Below are 16,492 nucleotides of genomic sequence, written 5' to 3'. Positions count from 1 at the left end.
AGATGAAAAACAAACTTTTAATGCCTTAAATTCTTATTTTCCCATAAGACAGGTAGAAGAAAGTAGATGTAAAAAACCTCAGAAGCTCTTCAGTGAGGAACAGTAATTTTATTTAAATCTACTTCATGCTTAAGCATGGTAGAACCCCGATTTAACTTTGGCAAGTATCACAAAAAAACCCCAAAAACAAAAAAGAAAACCAAGCAGCCTATACAGAACAGTGAGAATGCCAAGGACATGGGTTCTCCACAGTTTCACTGCAGAGCAAATGGATTTAGAAGCCTCACTTTTGCTATATTTATAACCATATAATTAAATAAAGGTAGTTCTCCACTATCACTTCTTGACTTCTCCAAGATCTTCAATGCTGTCATCATCCACCTAGGGAGAAAAAGCCACAACACAAAAGCAAATTAAGTATTTTCTTTTTACATGCCTCCTTCAATGTACACCCTGTAAATGTAGAGAAGTGTGGGAGAAGTGAACAGCCCCATTCCAGATTCCCTGCTGTAAATCCTGGGTGAGTGACACGTGCTCACAGGACACAGCTGAGCCTGCAGGGCTGGGAATAAAGAGAGACCTGTGGAGTTAAACCATAAAGAATTCCACTTGGGAAATGCCAGGACAAGGGATAGTCAGAGAAAGCCCTTGTAATTACAGTTCTCAGCCTTAAATTTCAGTCCAACCCACACTGGCTGATCTCTTCTGAAGCATAAATGTGTGGGGCTTGGGGTTTTTTGTTTGTTTTAATTTTGCAATATTTTATGAGGTGTTGAAAAACAGGATGGCAATGTAAGAATACTTAGAGACTCACTGTTAAGAAATGGTCACAAAGAAGGCACAGATATTTGACAGCTGCACTTATTCTGACATGCCTCCCTCACTCTAGGGTGGGAATGCAACAACTGCTCTTTTATTTTTGTACACCAATCTGTGCTGCCAAAGATGAATCCCTTTTCCAAAATCATTGGTAAAACACAGGCTAATGTGGAAAAGTGTATGTCTTCCTGAGAGAAAGAAAGGTTTATTACCTCAGGCCACTTCTCCTGGATTACATCAATGATGTCATCTGTGAAGTCCCCCTGAATGATGATTTCATCTTCTCCTGTTACTGAGGCACCGCAGGAAAATTTCTGAGCAAAAAACCTTTGTGCTTCCTTAAGATCAATTTCTGCCCAGGGGAAAATGAACAATTTAAGTACAGCTGTTGTCATAAAAAATATTTTCTCAAGATTAAAGCCAAAATCTTGTTTTAACTTGAAAAAGTAGTGGCACTTCACAGTTGAAGCTTTGCTAGAGTTCCACTGAAAGCCAAGTCTGTTGTTTATACCCAAAACATCTGACTCTACTGATCTACAAATGCTTCAAGGTAGAAATTGCTGAATGTCCTCTACACGTTCTGTTGAGGTGAGTCTGCAACCCTCTTTGAAAAATCATGGCAATAATTTATCCCTGTGAGAAGTCAGTGTACCTTTGACATGCCTTGGAACTGCTAAAAGCACTTTGGGACTTCCATCTCACAGCTGGAAGCAGATTCCCCAGTGGAATACAACCAGAAGAAATATCATGAGGTTAAAGGCAGGCATATCCAATACCAGGAGAACCCAAACTCACCAAATGTGGCAAGGCCACACACTCTTGTGACATATTTTTTCTTTGCTCTGGGAATTTTAGCTATCGTAACTTTCTGTGGTACAGTCTTCTTCTTCTGTTTTATCTGACCTCTTCCACCTTTAAAACAGAGCATAAGGTTACATGATTAATTCAATTATGTCATGGTTCATCAAAGAAAAAAGCATACAAGGTCAGATTTTGCCCCTATAAACAAAGAAACTGTTAACTCCTCAACACTGCTGGTAAACAAAAATGTATTTTTCACCTTTTCTGAGATTTACTATTATTTAAGAAAGATCCCACATCATCTAAGTCCAGTATTATGAGAAATAACAATATAGATACACATGTGAAATGTGCATTCAAGCACAGGTTGCCCAGCAGACCCCCACTACAATCAGCAAAAAAAGGGCTTTTCCCCACTCTTTACCAATCACTGTGTTTGGATAATTCTAGAAATAAATTTTGCTTTGATATTTTCCACAACTATTTTAACATCCTCACAGTTTGTGTCTGAGGCAAAGCAAACTGCTCATGCCCACTTCCTGAGGCCACAAGGTCTTGCATTCCCCAGGCTGCTGGGTTAAACAGCAGATCAAGTTCTGGACACCTGGGCACGACCCCACAGTGAGCCAGACACAGAAATGTGAGCCAGCAGCCAACCCCACAGCTCTGAGAGCAGCCAGCCCCAGCACCCCAATCCCACTCCATGGAACACCCAGCACCTCTCCCCTGCCTGTTCCTAGGCCAGCCTGGGAGAACACTCCCCATTTCTGGCATTTCTGAGTCAGAGTAAAGCATGCAAAAGAGACATTCCACTCATTAGGATTCTTCAAGCTAGATTAAGATCTCAGCTAACTTCGTGTAGAGTCACCATGTTATTCCAGGGTAACCAAAGTTTCATGTTTCTGAGCCTTCTCAACATGAAAACCTAAAGAATTTATGACAAGAAAACCAACCCCTGAGACTGTTTCTGTTTCTAACACGCAGCACCTTCAATTCTGTTTTATTATAAACTGGTGTCTGATAATTTTAAGACAGTAAATTACTGCCTTAAATTTTCTTCAGTGAGTTTCTGGAGTATCTTATGAAATTTGTGCTTGTTTTCCCTCACACTCTTATGGTCACTCTTACACCATCCTACTTAACACCATACTGTAAGTTTTCATGGAACTTTAGATTCTTGGACAAACATCACCAAATATTTTAAACACCAGACTGAAAACTAATCATACCCAACCTTCACAACAAATTAATGTTGAAATAAAATGTCCTGAAATCTCTGGGAAAAGCATCCAAGTTACAGAACACGAATTACTGTTGTCACCAGACATTGCCTGCTGAGAAGGTAAATTAAACTGGTTACCAAGATACCAAAAATAAAACAAAAATATATGTGGCATAAAATATGAAACTTCCTAGGTATTAACTGTAATTTCTGGAGCATTACACACAACTGACACTGCACAGGCAAATACATTTTAACAGCTCCAGGACTCTGATTTATGGTGGAAAGCATGTTAATTAATTCAGCAGAAAGAGCTCCAATGATGGAAGATAAAGGTGTGTTTAAATTGTTCCACATAACTTTGTATCTTCCAAAGCTGGGTTTTGAGAATGTTTTTCATTAGTACTGCTGGGAGGAGACACAGGTAACAGATCTTAAAGCACAAAACCAAATCCTGTTCCGTGAATACAGAGAGGTGGAAGGAACAAAGGCAGGGCAGAGTCATGAGGCATTACCACAGGGAAGCAGCCTTTGTTCCACTCTGCAAGCAGCCCATAAAGTGCTGCTCAACAGGGCTCAGCATTCTGGGAGAAATGCCAGCTGATTCCAGCTTGGGAGGGGTTGTTCCCTGAGTGTGACAGTGGTGACAGGAACAGTGGGGCACAGGATGCAGGTCACCTTTCCCTGCCTGTCCCTCCTGTCCAACATTTCCATTGGCACAGACTACAGGAGGAAGATATTCCCAATATTCCAGAGGGAGCCACCAAAATGCAAAGAATTTGTGCCCTGCTCCAGACCAGCAGGTGAGAAAGGGATGTCCCAAACTGCTTTGAAATCAGTACCACAATCAACTATTTAGACCTTGCCTCTCTTTTGCTTCTTCTTCTCCTCTTCTTCTCCTGCTCCTACATTTCCTTGGCCTTCTCCAACCCCAGCTTCCTGTTTAGGTGAATTTTCTAAAATGCAGCAGAAAGGAGTGAGGGGAAAAAAAAACAAAATTAGTGATCAAACACCCACAGCCTTACAGGAACAGAAAGTAAAGTGATCTTTTGCTAAATCAGTAAACTATGCTGAAGTGCAGCAGCCTTTTGACTGATGCATGTTACATCTTCATTACAGTATTTGCTCAAATTAGACTCCAAAAAAGCCTCAGCTCCAAGCTACAGAGACAATTTCAATAAAGGCTCTTGCACAGAGAGACAGAAATTAATGACAATGTTAATATTGAAATTCCAAATGCAAACAAGTAAGTTCCTCATTATTAATGACCTTTCCTCCAACCATCCACTGTAAACTGGAAAGACAGAAAATCCAATAAATTAACTCTGATGGGAAACAAGTGCATGGATGTTTATGGCAGGAACCTTAAGAAAGCTCAAATATTACTAATGAAACTACAAATTTATTATTTAGTGTTTTCTGACATTATAGAACCCATTTCAGAGCATCCAAAGCATTAACTTTCACAGCATACAGCAGGAAAAGGAAAGAGATCAGAACTGGACAAGCTCAATTCCCAAATATGTCCAAGGACACAGATCAGTTAGAAAATAGAAAAGACTCTTACCTACTGTAAGTTTTGCAAACTCATCTGGAAAATTCTTTTCTAACCATTGTCTGCATTTAGTCACATCAGGCATGTATTCACAGTACTAGAGAAAAGCCATATGAATGTTGTTAGTGGAAGAATGACAAAATACATCACAAATAAACCAAAATAGGGCATAATAGGACAGAAGGAAATTTGGACAACAAAATTTAACTCACCTCTGTTGGCAACGAACAGACTGGAGAAAGAAGGGGGGAAAAAAAGAACAGATTACAAAAGGAATTTTTTACTTTTTACTTACAGCCTTAGTAATTAAATTCCAAATGGTGTTTCAAAGCCAGGGATGGGTTCTTACATAACTTCTGGTTTTAACCACACACTGACTCAAAAACATTTCTTTATTGTTGCCACTCCACATTTTAATTCCTCTCTCATTAGACCTGTGCTCACACGCTCTGCATTAGGGTAAAACCATCACAGCAAGAGCTGCCAGTCACTGAGGGAAGGGGAGGAGAAGCCCAAGGTTGGGAAAAGCTACAGAACAAAACACCATTTCTACCTAAGGCAAAAGAGACACTGAACAAAGCACCAGGTGGTTTGGTCAGCCTTCCCTTCTCCAAGAGCTGCCAATGTCACAAAGAGGGGACAGCCAAACCAACTGTGCAGGGCTGTTTCCTACTGTATTCCAGCCTGAAGCAAAATGACACTCCTATCTAAAAACACACCTGTCAATGCAATTTACTTCCCTTTAAATCCCACCCACACAACTACAAACGGAATGAGTAAAGAACACTTCCAAACACAGTACAGCAGTTTAATGTATTCCACTTCTTGCCATCATACTAATGCTCAGAGCTTTTCTGTGCTGATGGCCTCTTCCTGCAGGAAGAGATGTGTGCTCCCACTGCTGTCCTGTGTGCTCCCACTCCTGTCCCAGCCAGGGATGTCCCAGCACTTGCCTCCGCAGTAGAGCACCCGCAGGGGGTAATCGGCGTCGGACCTGGCTCCGCTCCTGCTGTCCCCTCTGCACTCAGGGAGCACAGGTTCAGCCACATCCGTGGCCATGTCACAGGCCTGTGGGGCACAGGGGACACAATCAGCACCCAGGGTCTGGGTTTGAGTCAGTCACAGCCCCCCCAGCTCAAGAATTCCAGAGGAAATAGGGGCAAGTGTCAAAAGAGAGGGAGAGATCAGGGAAAGGAAAATGGGAGTCAAAAATAATGAAAACATGGGGAGAACTGCTACAAAGGGCACCAAGTGGTATTGGAGTTCTGGCATGTAAGGGGAAAGGAGCCAAAGCACCACAAAATGAAGAAAAATCTTTCAGAAACCCACATGGAATTAGAGAACACACTGGGTTAAGGACAACTCAGTGAAGTATCACGTTAAATCAGTGGCACACGAACAGTGGGGGCACTGGGGGCAGGAACCTCTTGCATACTAGCAAAGGAAAGGGGTCATTTAAATCACTGCCTTAAGAGCCACAATCTGATCCAAGAACACTGGGGAAAAAAACAGCATAAAAAAGGAAAGCAAACTCAAGTCACTAATGGGCTTAATAATGGTTTACACACACATTTCCAAGCAAGGCACTTAGAAGGCAAGACTCAACAAGGAAAGAGTTTGGAACACACAGGAAATCCCCCAGGACGGTGGGAACAAACAGGGACATGTGTGAGGCAGCTTGGGATGTGTAGGAGCCGCGCTGAGCAGCGAGGAACGCTGAGGGAGAATTCCCGAGGCGGCGGGCTCAGGGCAGGGGACAGGGACAGGCGGCAGACGGCACGGACCGGGAGGATGCTGGCTGCTCCCGGGACCCCACAGAGGGGCGGGGGTCTCGGTGGTCCGGGGGCAGAAGTGAGGGCGGGTCGGGGGAAGGGTGCTGGGACAGCGGACACGGTGGGATCAGGGACACGGTGGGATGGGGGAGCGGGGGGGGATCCGTGAGGGCAGAATTGAGGGGATGGTGGAGCTGAGGGGATGGGGGGAGCCGGGGGGATGCGGTTCGGGTACCTGAGGAGGGGCGGGCTCGCAGGGCGGGGTGGTGCCGGGGCTGAAGGTACGGAGAGCGCCGGGAGGATGCTCGGTACACGCACCGGGGGGATCCCTGCGAGGAGCGGCGGCGCCGCGGCTCCGGAGGAAAGGGAGCGGGCGCGTGCGGGAGCCGCCAGGCGGGGGCTGAGCGGAGCGGGGCGGGGGGGCCCGGGGGCGGTGTCGGTGTTACCGGAGGCCCCTCGGGCCGCGGCGGGTCCCGGTCCCTCACCGCGCGCGCACGTGCGCCCGCCCCAGCGCCGCCGTCTCGCGAGAGGGGCGTGCACGGTCTGACCCCGCCGGCTCGCCGTACCGCGGCGGGCAGGGCCATGCGCTGGGCCGTCACGGGTTCGGCCGAGCTACGGCGCGCCGCAGCGGCCATTCCCCGCCGGGCCGCCGCAGCCATGCCCCGGTACGCGCAGCTGGTGATGGGCCCGGCGGGCAGCGGGAAGGTGAGCGGGGAACGGCAGGGAACGGGGGTGACGGGAGCCCTCTGACGGCTCCTGACGGCTGCGTGTGCCTTGCAGAGCACGTACTGCTCCACCATGGTGCAGCACTGCGAGGCGCTGGGCCGCGCCGTGCAGGTGGTGAACCTGGACCCGGCGGCCGAGCTCTTCAGCTACCCCGTCATGGCAGGTGAGCGGCGGCCCCGGGCACGGCTGGGCTCCAGCGCCCCTGGCCGTGCCACCGGACCGGTTCTGTTCCTCTAAAACGGTGCCCGTGCAGCAGTGGGGGAAGATGTGGGAAAATCATTTCAAGGAAATAGGGTGTGATCCTTAAATCGGTGAATAACTCTAGTGTGGTAGCAAACAGTGCTCAGAGATGTCAGAGATTAACACACTCTTGTTCCAGGGATAACGCCCTGCATCAGGGGCTGTTGCCCTGTGCCAGCTCCTGCTCAATCCCTGTATTTACCTACACCAGTGATTGAGATGTTCCAGCAGATGCCTCAGCTTAGAGAACAACAACAGTGTTTAGGTCTGAACAAAGATGATAAGAAAAGTGCATCTTCATCTGGCCACACAGCTGAGATACTTTCAGAAGAGATTCATTAGAAGATCCAGGACCATAAGAGGAAAATCTGGGGGATGAGATGTTTCCCAGACAATTAGCAGGAACCCTCAAAAGAACCCCCCAAATAAGTCCCAGGAAGTATTTAGCTTATATTTATTTGGGGGATTAAAGCATTTGTGTAAGTTTCATGAACATAACCTGTTGTGTTTGGCTGCTGGCTGTGCCAGGAAGATCCCCCTGCACCCAGCACTGCTGTGAAGTCCTGTTGGTTTTCTCAGCTGCCAAGCTGCCTGCAGAGCCCATTCCCTCCCTGAGTAGCTCACTCCCTGCCTTTGGTGCCTTGTGCTGTCACAGACATTCGGGAGCTGATAGAAGTGGACGATGTCATGGAAGATGAGTCCTTGAGGTTTGGCCCCAATGGTGGCTTGGTGTTTTGCATGGAATACTTTGCCAATAACTTCAGCTGGCTGGAGGAGAGCCTCGGGCATGTGGAGGATGACTATGTTTTGTTTGATTGCCCAGGTAAGTACACGCCAATGTTTTGGTATCGCTCTTCATAAGCATTAGAAAATTTGCAAGTTGGAACATTTGGTTGTAGACTGTTGTGATAATTCCCATTTTGTTGAGCTATTAATAGTTGTCAGAGTCACTTTCAGGTGTCTCAGGAGTGAACTTGGTCCTGGGCTGATCTGGGTGACTGCACGGATGTTTGGTAGCATCATCAGCTGTGGCAACTGCAAACTAACACTAACTGGAGACCAAAGGAGGAAAAAACCCCTTTTATTTCTTTTTCACTTCACCCAAACACAGTCAGAGCTGCCTGAAAAGAGGGTGCTTTCCTTACCAGTTTTTATTTAAGTGCAGTTCCCCTGTCTACATATAACTGTGGACTGGTCCTGCTTGTTTCACATTCCAACCTGTTAATATCCTGAGTGTGCCCCAGGTCAGATTGAGCTCTACACACACCTGCCAGTGATGAAGCAGTTGGTGGAGCAGCTGCAGCAGTGGGAGTTCCGTGTCTGTGGAGTTTTCCTGGTGGATTCTCAGTTCATGGTGGAATCTTTCAAGGTATCCATTTGAAATCTGTTGATAAAGTTCATTTTTATAAAGAACAACAAGTCTGAGCCATTCAGGGAGCTGGGTTTGCCCAGAGGAAAAATTGCCAGGTCCAGGGAGATGTGGTTGCTGTCATCAGCTGCCTCAGGCACAGCCTGCAGCAAGGACAGTCCCAGATGGGTGGAAAGACAGCCAGCACTGTGAGAGTGGTCACACTGGGGCAGGCATTCACACAGTCAAAACTTGACTGGGCAAACCCCAGAGCAGCCTGGTCTGACCTGGAAGTGCTTCTGTTTGAGCAGTTGTAGGAGCCAGGTAACCTCCAGAAGTACCTTCCAACCTAAATTCTTCTGTGATTCCATGAGGGATTTGTCAGATCCCAAGAACTAGCAGGCCACCTTCCCCATTTAGCAGTAACTGTCCCAAGAAGGGTTTGGGTTTTCTTAATGCCCTTTTCAGTGGCAGATCCATATTTGAGTCTCCAAAAATTGAGGGGGTACTCAGCACCTCCTTTTTGCAACAGAGAGAATGATTCCTCATATGGCTTTGTGTCCATGTTCCATATATTCATTACCAGATTTGGCCTTTGGTTGAGTGTCCTGTGTGTTTGTGTTGTGTTTGTCTGTACTTTAATACATCATTTTTCATCCTCTTCAAGTTTATTTCTGGAATCCTGGCAGCTCTCAGTGCAATGATATCTTTGGAGATTCCACAGATTAACGTCATGACCAAAATGGATTTGCTGAGCAAGAAAGCCAAGAAGGAAATAGAAAAGTAAGTTCCAAAAAATTATTTACTCTAGAGTACAGTATACTGAGGCGAAGTTCACTGAAAGTTGAGTCTAATGTTTCCCACAATTAAAACATACTCTTTTGGAATGGGAGAAGATGGATTTTGTTTATTTCAAACAATAGTGTTTAAACATCTGGGTAGGATGCTTAGTTTAGTCAGAGTCAAAAGAATAGCTCCATGTTTGTACTGATCTCTGGATTTTTCTGTAAATAATTATCTTGGATCTTTTGTGTCATTCTGAATGACAGACTTAACATCAGTGTTGATGATGACTTTATTTTTCCAGGTACTTGGATCCAGACATGTATTCTATGATTGAAGATTCTACAAATATATTGAGAAGCAAACGGTTTAAAAAACTGACCAAATCTATATGTGGATTGGTAGGTACATTGCTTTTGAGCTGGCACCCTAAAATTCACTTTTTGCCTCTATTAACTCAGTTTTTTAGTTCTTCAGATTAGCATGAGATTCTTGATACTACTGATATGATACACATGATATCTGGATTATAGCCAATACATTTTCTTTGAATTCTTTTCTGTTGGCAATATTGGGAATTTGCTGCTGTGTAGAACTTAGGATTGGTAGCCAGGTGTTCTGAGTAGGGAATTGCCATTGGTTTGCAGTGTGACTAAATGGTATTTTAGAAGTCCAGGAAACAGTGTTTTAAGGAAGTGGCTTTGAGTGCTGTGATTGAGAATGAACTTTGTGCATTTCCCTGCCAACATCCCTTGAATCCTTGTGCAGATTGATGACTATGGCATGGTTCGATTCCTGCCTTTGGATCGCTCAGATGAGGAAAGCATCAACATCGTCCTGCAGCACATCGACTTCACCATTCAGTACGGAGAAGATCTGGAATTTAAAGAACCAAAGGTAAGGGACTGTTGGTGAGAAGATGAAAAATTAGAAAGTATCCATAATAGAAGTTGTAATATAAATACGTTCTTTGCCTTGCTAATAAATTATTGTCTTAGTACGGTTCAAAATAAGCCATGTTTAGTCTTTCAGTGACAATGTTTGTATCATCTTCATTTAGTTATAAAAATGAAATTCTTTAATATCATCTTGTATATGTAGATTGATCAAATGGTTGTTTAAAAGTATTGCTTTGATTTTCAAAATTAACAGAGTTTTAACCTTCAAATGCCAGCAAGGACCACTGAGATCGCTCAGATTTTTGTCCTGCAAGACTGTTCAAAGTCTCCTAATGATTCCTGTGTTCATCCCAGGAAGGTTTATATTTTTCTGGGTTTTTTTTTTACAGGAATGTGAAGAAGATAAATCTGCTCTTGTGGATGAATACTTTCAAGATCATGTGGATGAGTAAGAAACATGTTCAAACTGAGAGGAAAATACGTTGTTTTTAGTAAAAAATAAAAATTAAATAAAAAAACCCAATCCCTACACAAACACACTTGATGTTTTATCTGTAAAATAACTAATATTTATAATGGAGAGTGAGTTACAAGACCTTGTAGCTACTTTAATAAACAATTTTTTTTTACTATGCTTGCGTGTGTGAGTTATGAAATACATAGGCCAGTGTTAGTACATGTAGAAAAGCAGAGCCAGAACTGGGCAAGAGGTTCAACAGACCAGCAAATCCTGCATATCTAGAGGAAAAGGGCTCAGAAAAATCTGTATGTGGCAGGTCTCGATCTGGCTGAATTAAACCATTCTAAAGTTGGGGAAACTACCATGGTTTAATTCACCTCCAGACTGCCTTGGGATGAGCCATGCTTGGGGCGTGTTGAAAGGATAAACCCCAGCTCTGCAGTTGAGTTACTGTGACTCACCTTCCAAACCTCCCCCTTGTCTCTCTGAGTCATACTGGGAGTCAGATACCAGGGGACAATTTCAGCAACGCTGGGTGTCAGGAAACGTAATGGTTTGACAGCAATTGGAATGTGCACCTTAAAATACTGTATCCCTCTGAACACAGCACCTCTGGACCCCTCCTGTGCTTCCTTACACGAAGTGCCCCGCGCAGCCGGCTGGGCTGTGCAGGAAACGCACGGCAGAGAAACCAGCTGCGAGCGAAGCATCCCGGCACCCCTTCCCCGACAGGAGCGCTGCCTCCCGGGCCCCCTCCCGCTACCGGCAGTGCCCCGGTAGAGCAGTGCCTCTCCGTGGCCGTTTCCCGTACGGGCAGTGCCGGGCACAGCGCTGCCTCCCGCGATCCCTTCCCGGTGCGCTGCCTCCGGGGCGGTGCGCGGCTCCCGCTTCCCCTCCTCGCACCGCCTCTGCCGCTGCCTCATTTCCTGCAGCGTAGGCGGAGGAGGAAGCTCTGTGTCCGCTTTCCTGCCCGGTTCGCCCCGTTCCCCTCCCGCCCGGCCCCGCCGAGCCGCCTCCTGCCCTTCGAGATGCCGGTGAGCGGCTCCGCGGCCGGCGCTGCGCGGCCCCGGCGGCGGCAGCGCGGGCAGGAGGGCGCGGGCGGCGGGGCCGGGCCGGGGGCGGCGGGGGCGATCCCGGGCCGGGGAAGGGGCTCTGCTCGCTGCGGGGTCTGGCCGCGGGCACTGCGGGGGGAAAGAGGGGCTGCAGCTGCGGGGAGCGCTGCTGGGAGCGGGGAATGGCTCTTCATGGGAGGCTGCTGCAAGGCCAGCGCCTTCCTCTTTCTCCTCCCCCTGCCCGGGATCCACCCGCAGCCGGGAGGGTGCGAGCCCCGGCAGCAGCGGGGGAGAGGGCGGTCACAGCAGGGCTTTGCTCTGGCTTTGTTCACACCACCTTCCCCTCAGAGAAATAAACTGCTTTTTACACCCAGCCCCTCCCAGTCACATCCTCCTCTGCCCCGCACAAAAGGTGGGTTGTGAGATGAGGGATTCCCAGTGGCCTGGCACAGCACCTTGGAAAGTGCCTAAAACTGAACTCATTAGTTGTTTAAAATCGGTTTTCCAGGAAGAATTTGTTGTATATAGAAAGCTGGTTTGTTTTTCACTTAAATCAGTTTTGTTGGTTTTTTTTTACTGCATTAAGCTTGGCTATTTCAATAATTATCTACTACTAATAGCCAGACGTGTAAATAAATTACATATTTTTTAATGACCAACTAACCTTCAGTGCAATGCCCCAAAATTCAGGCAGGTGAACAGGGCTGTTACCCCTTGATGCTGCCAGGATAGGGTCAGGCAGCCTGGGGATGAACTATGCCTGCGGACCAACAATACAGATTTTATCCAATCTCCAGGTGCTTTCCTGGTCTTCAGCAGAATGGCACCAAGATCTGGACTTATAGAAAATAGCAATTGTTTCTGCAAGGAAAAAATGCTGGGAGCATCATAATGAACTAGGCTGTGACTCTGCTTGATGAAGACACGTGATTGGATGTGGAAATGTCTATTTTCAGTAGGATCAATAACCAGCTCTCCCTGTCTCTAGGCTTACCACTCCACTTTAATGGACTCAGACACCAAGCTAATTGGGAACATGGCACTGTTACCCATCAGAAGCCAGTTCAAGGGCCCAGCACCTCGAGAAAGTAAGTTTATAATCATCTCTGAATTACTGGATGTAGCTCATCATCTCAGGGGCTGCTCTATGCCAGACCCAGCAAGAGTCACCAGTGGGAAATGGAAAGCTTTGCAGTTTAGAGAGGAGGAAAGTTTTCAACTACTTCAGCTATGCAAATCATAGAAAATAATTATGCACAGATAATTGTGCCCCATGTTGAGTTAGTGGTTTCAGTAACCCAAGCCTCTGGTTGCTGTTCTGGTGCTTCCCCCTGTGCTCCTGAGCAGGGTTTTGAGGAGGCTGTGCTGGTGTGAAGCCTCTGTGTCAGAGGAAGTGGAGGTTTAGCTACAGAGAGCTCGCACTCTGGGCTGCTCTGTGGGACAGCAGCACTTGGGGTGTGGGTCTCCAAAAACTGAAGTTCCAGGTACCCCAACAGGGCCCTCAGGCAGCCAGAACAGATTCCCCTTCAACACCTGAACCTCCCAGGCGTGCTGTTCCCCAGAAATGTGGGGTTCAGTTTGAAAAGGGAAATGGGAAGGGAGTGTTTCTGGATTTAAGCAGTCTTGGATAGCAGCAAAAGTCAGATTGTCACTGACTGTGACTGTGTTTTGCTCCCCTTCTTTATTTGAAGAGGATAATGGAATCAGAGTGATTGTGCTTTCTCCAAAAACTTTTTTTCTTTCCTTTTATCATGTTAAAACTCTGATGAATTACTCAAAAGTGGTAGAAAAGTGGGGAACTGCTGAATTGCTGCTGCTTCTGAAGTGACATATCAGAGGGGAAGGAGAGGGGAGTAGGAAGTTTAAGTATTACAGTCTGAACTCATGGTGTTTCAGAAGTTTTCTGTTACGTGGTGCTGACTTCTGCTTTTTGTAATATACGGGAGTTTTGCTTTTGCAGTAATCCTTGTTTGTACACTTCAGTGAGTAAAAGTTATGACAAATGTAGTGTAACAGTGCACTGCTTAACTCTGTATCTTCTTTTTAATAGCTAAGGACACAGATATTATAGATGAAGCCATCTACTACTTCAAAGCTAATGTTTTCTTCAAAAATTATGAAATTAAGGTAATTTTTTGAGATACTGAGCATATTCTAGTTCTTTGGAGGGTTGGTACTGTGAATATAAATTTATTTTCAAGGAAGTAATTCTAGAAGATCACAAAAACTCCCCTTCCACTTAATCTTTAAAGTTGAGTAAATGTCATGAATTGCAAATCTCTCTCTCTCATGGGGAAACTGTAGCCCAAAATGGCTTGAATTCATTAGTGTTTCAGACTTTATCAGTTCCACAAAGTCCTGTAATCTAAGAGTTCCTGCTCTTGTTTTGCAGAATGAGGCTGACAGAACACTGATCTATGTCACCCTCTACATTTCTGAGTGCCTGAAAAAGCTGCAAAAGGTAAGAAAACTGAATTCCTGTGCAGGTGGGAAACAGTCTGTTCTGAGGGTTGTTCCAAGGAAAGGATTTCCTGATATTCTCCTTCCAGGGGAAGAAATAATCCTGTTCACCCCAGTCCTAGCTGCCAGAGCCTCAAATATTCCAAGGCTGTGGATGTTCTGTGTTGCTCTTCTTGATGAGTTTTCCTGTTCCAGATTTGTAAAATATTTGGGTCTAATGCTCGGTCAGTTTTTGTCCATAACTGCTAACCCATTGTTTGCCTGGTTCTTCCAGTGTAACTCCAAAGGCCAGGGAGAGAAGGAAATGTACACACTCGGAATCACTAACTTCCCAATCCCAGGGGAGCCTGGCTTTCCACTGAACGCCATTTACGCCAAACCTGCCAACAAGCAGGAGGAAGGTAAGGCTGACCCAGGGTCTCTGAGGGTCACACTTTATTAACTTCACTTTTGTGACCACAGTTGGAAAAATTACTTTAAACCTAAATTTTCTAAATCTGCAGTCGGTTATCTGAAGGCAGCACAAGCTGGATTTTCTGACCTTGAGGATTCCCCTGGTTCCATAGATAAATTGAGCTAATCAGCTAAGCCAGCTGCAGCCTGCAGATGTGAAACGCCCTCTCTGCTTTAAGCAGGGATGTCTGATGTGTCCCTGTTAAATCCAGTTTGGGTTGGTGCTGCCCAGTTCACCCTGGTTTTGCTGTGCTGCTTTCAGAGGTGATGAGGGCCTACCTGCAGCAGCTGAGGCAAGAAACCGGCCTTCGCCTTTGTGACAAAGTGTTTGATCCTCAGAGCGACAAGCCAAGCAAGGTGAGAGTTCAGTGGCATCAGCACAGTCAGTGAGAGGCTGGGGGGTGTTTGCTCAGCCTCGTGTGGAGAGAAGCGAGGTGGGGTGAGGGTAACTTCAGCCAAGGCTGTCTGAATTTACAGTGAAATTGCAGCTGCAAGTTATCAGTAAATTTAATCTGATGTGATAGGACAGCGAGTGCCAGTTTGGGTTGTGTTCAAAAGCAGGGCAGTAATGAGAGGGGTCTGGTTCAGCTCTTCAAAGCACTGCACATCTGCTCGTGGCTGGGGTTGCAAATGGAGCTCACAAGCACTAGAGGTGTGTTTCTCTTCCCAGGCAGCTCTGCTTTGAGAGCTGCTTTGAAGTCGATTGTTTTGTCTCATGTCCAGATTGAAAATATCGCAAATCAATCAATGAGTCACCTCCTGAGTGTTCATGTTTCATGTGCAAATGTGACTGCATTTAATGTCGAAATCACTTCGGCTAATTTACGTTCAAAGGCATTGCTTCCTGATGCATCCCTCATTTATGATTGTATTGGAATAAAATATAACAAAAGTAAAAGAAGAGAAAGTAGAATTTCCCATTTTAATTCAAAGTCCTGTAATATGAACTCATTGTGTCCATTCCTGTTGTCTTGTTCACCTCAATTAAAGTGTGGAAAACTATGTGTAAAACTGGAACCTTAATATTTGTTGTGTGTCAGAGACTGAATACTTCAAAGTCAGTGGAAACCACTTCTGATTTTCTGACTCTGTACTTCCTTCTGCAGTGGTGGATCTGCTTTGTGAAGAGGCAGTTCATGAACAAGAGTCTCTCAGGCCCTGGGCAGTGAAGCAAAGTGGCAGCAACTTTAAGCATTTCCACAACAAGATGTTTGAGTCTTTTGCCTTTGTTTTGGATACATTTTGTACCAAGAAAGAATTAAGTGCTTATGAATTAAAAAAAAAAAAAAAAAAAAAGAAAAAACCAAACCTGTCAATGAGTGATAGAGGGAGAGCAAAAAGATAAGTTGTGTAAGCAAATATTATTAAGCTGGTGCTTAATATGTGATTTCTGACGTGCTGTTTCAAATGCAAGCTGCTTTGTAATCGTGGCTACAGCATTTAAAACAGGGCTTGTATTTAAGAGAAGAAATGGGCTTGGCTGTGGGGCAGGGGAGCTGTGTCATTGCTCTGCTGGCTGGAGTCTGGGTGTCGTGTGTCCAGGGAAAACAGACCTCTCTCGCTGTGTTGTCCAGTGCAGTGATTTTTACCTTGTTTTCAATAAAATTTGCTTGTAATTAACGTGGTAACTACTGTGTGTCTTATGGACAGCCTTCAAAGAAATCAAAGAGGTTTTTTCTTTTTGGTGAAAGGCTTTGGGGTGACCCAATTGTGGCCTTTCAGGACTTCAGGGGAGCCACCAAGAGCCTGGAGTGCCAGGACAAGAGGGAATGGCTTCAAACTGACAGAGGGCAGCTCTAGATTGGATTATGGGAAAAAATGTGAGCCGTTTCCCAGAAGAAATGTAGGTTTTGAACAGTCTTTCTCCTCCGTTACCAATTTTTATAGGCAGGAGCATCATTA

General features: G+C 45.7%; 3 protein-coding genes across 3 annotated transcripts; 2 read left to right on the top strand and 1 right to left on the bottom strand.

Moving 5' to 3' along the window:
• Window positions 1-88: 88 nt before the first annotated feature.
• DENR (density regulated re-initiation and release factor) lies at window positions 89-6,589 on the bottom strand. Its single transcript, XM_059863748.1, has 8 exons — window positions 6,405-6,589; window positions 5,351-5,465; window positions 4,610-4,629; window positions 4,410-4,494; window positions 3,709-3,798; window positions 1,615-1,731; window positions 1,032-1,171; window positions 89-381 (listed from the first exon to the last, which is right to left on the bottom strand). Exons 2-8 carry the CDS (start codon window positions 5,454-5,456, stop codon window positions 337-339), a joined length of 603 nt encoding a protein of 200 aa, XP_059719731.1. The 5' UTR covers window positions 5,457-5,465; window positions 6,405-6,589; the 3' UTR covers window positions 89-336.
• A 139-nt stretch (window positions 6,590-6,728) lies between these two features.
• Window positions 6,729-10,797, top strand: GPN3 (GPN-loop GTPase 3). Its single transcript, XM_059863747.1, has 8 exons — window positions 6,729-6,874; window positions 6,950-7,058; window positions 7,791-7,958; window positions 8,380-8,504; window positions 9,151-9,266; window positions 9,571-9,667; window positions 10,035-10,163; window positions 10,555-10,797. Exons 1-8 carry the CDS (start codon window positions 6,752-6,754, stop codon window positions 10,615-10,617), a joined length of 930 nt encoding a protein of 309 aa, XP_059719730.1. The 5' UTR covers window positions 6,729-6,751; the 3' UTR covers window positions 10,618-10,797.
• ARPC3 (actin related protein 2/3 complex subunit 3) lies at window positions 10,797-16,210 on the top strand. The gene is given in 9 exon segments (XM_059863867.1): window positions 10,797-10,808; window positions 11,233-11,441; window positions 11,443-11,659; window positions 12,666-12,765; window positions 13,728-13,804; window positions 14,070-14,138; window positions 14,412-14,538; window positions 14,853-14,947; window positions 15,697-16,210. Coding segments are annotated over 9 exon segments (969 nt in total). The 3' UTR covers window positions 15,760-16,210.
• Window positions 16,211-16,492: the final 282 nt, after the last annotated feature.

Source organism: Haemorhous mexicanus, chromosome 19, assembly GCF_027477595.1.
Source record: "Haemorhous mexicanus isolate bHaeMex1 chromosome 19, bHaeMex1.pri, whole genome shotgun sequence".
Lineage (NCBI taxonomy): Eukaryota > Metazoa > Chordata > Aves > Passeriformes > Fringillidae > Haemorhous > Haemorhous mexicanus.
The sequence above is the reverse complement of the archived record's forward strand: the minus strand, read 5'-3'. Positions and strand labels throughout refer to the sequence as shown.

What these genes read in the sequence shown, in the direction of transcription:
- GPN3 (XM_059863747.1), top strand. Translation starts at nt 6,752, where the DNA reads ATGCGCTGGGCCGTCACGGGTTCGGCCGAGCTACGGCGCGCCGCAGCG. An exon ending in TGTTTTGTTTGATTGCCCAG is followed by an intron (nt 7,959 to 8,379) that starts GTAAGTACACGC and finishes AGTGTGCCCCAG; the next exon opens with GTCAGATTGAGCTCTACACA. An exon ending in TCATGGTGGAATCTTTCAAG is followed by an intron (nt 8,505 to 9,150) that starts GTATCCATTTGA and finishes ATCCTCTTCAAG; the next exon opens with TTTATTTCTGGAATCCTGGC.
- DENR (XM_059863748.1), bottom strand. Translation starts at nt 5,456, where the DNA reads ATGGCCACGGATGTGGCTGAACCTGTGCTCCCTGAGTGCAGAGGGGAC. An exon ending in TCTGTTCGTTGCCAACAGAG is followed by an intron (nt 4,495 to 4,609) that starts GTGAGTTAAATT and finishes GCTTTTCTCTAG; the next exon opens with TACTGTGAATACATGCCTGA. An exon ending in TCCAGGAGAAGTGGCCTGAG is followed by an intron (nt 382 to 1,031) that starts GTAATAAACCTT and finishes TTTTCTCCCTAG; the next exon opens with GTGGATGATGACAGCATTGA.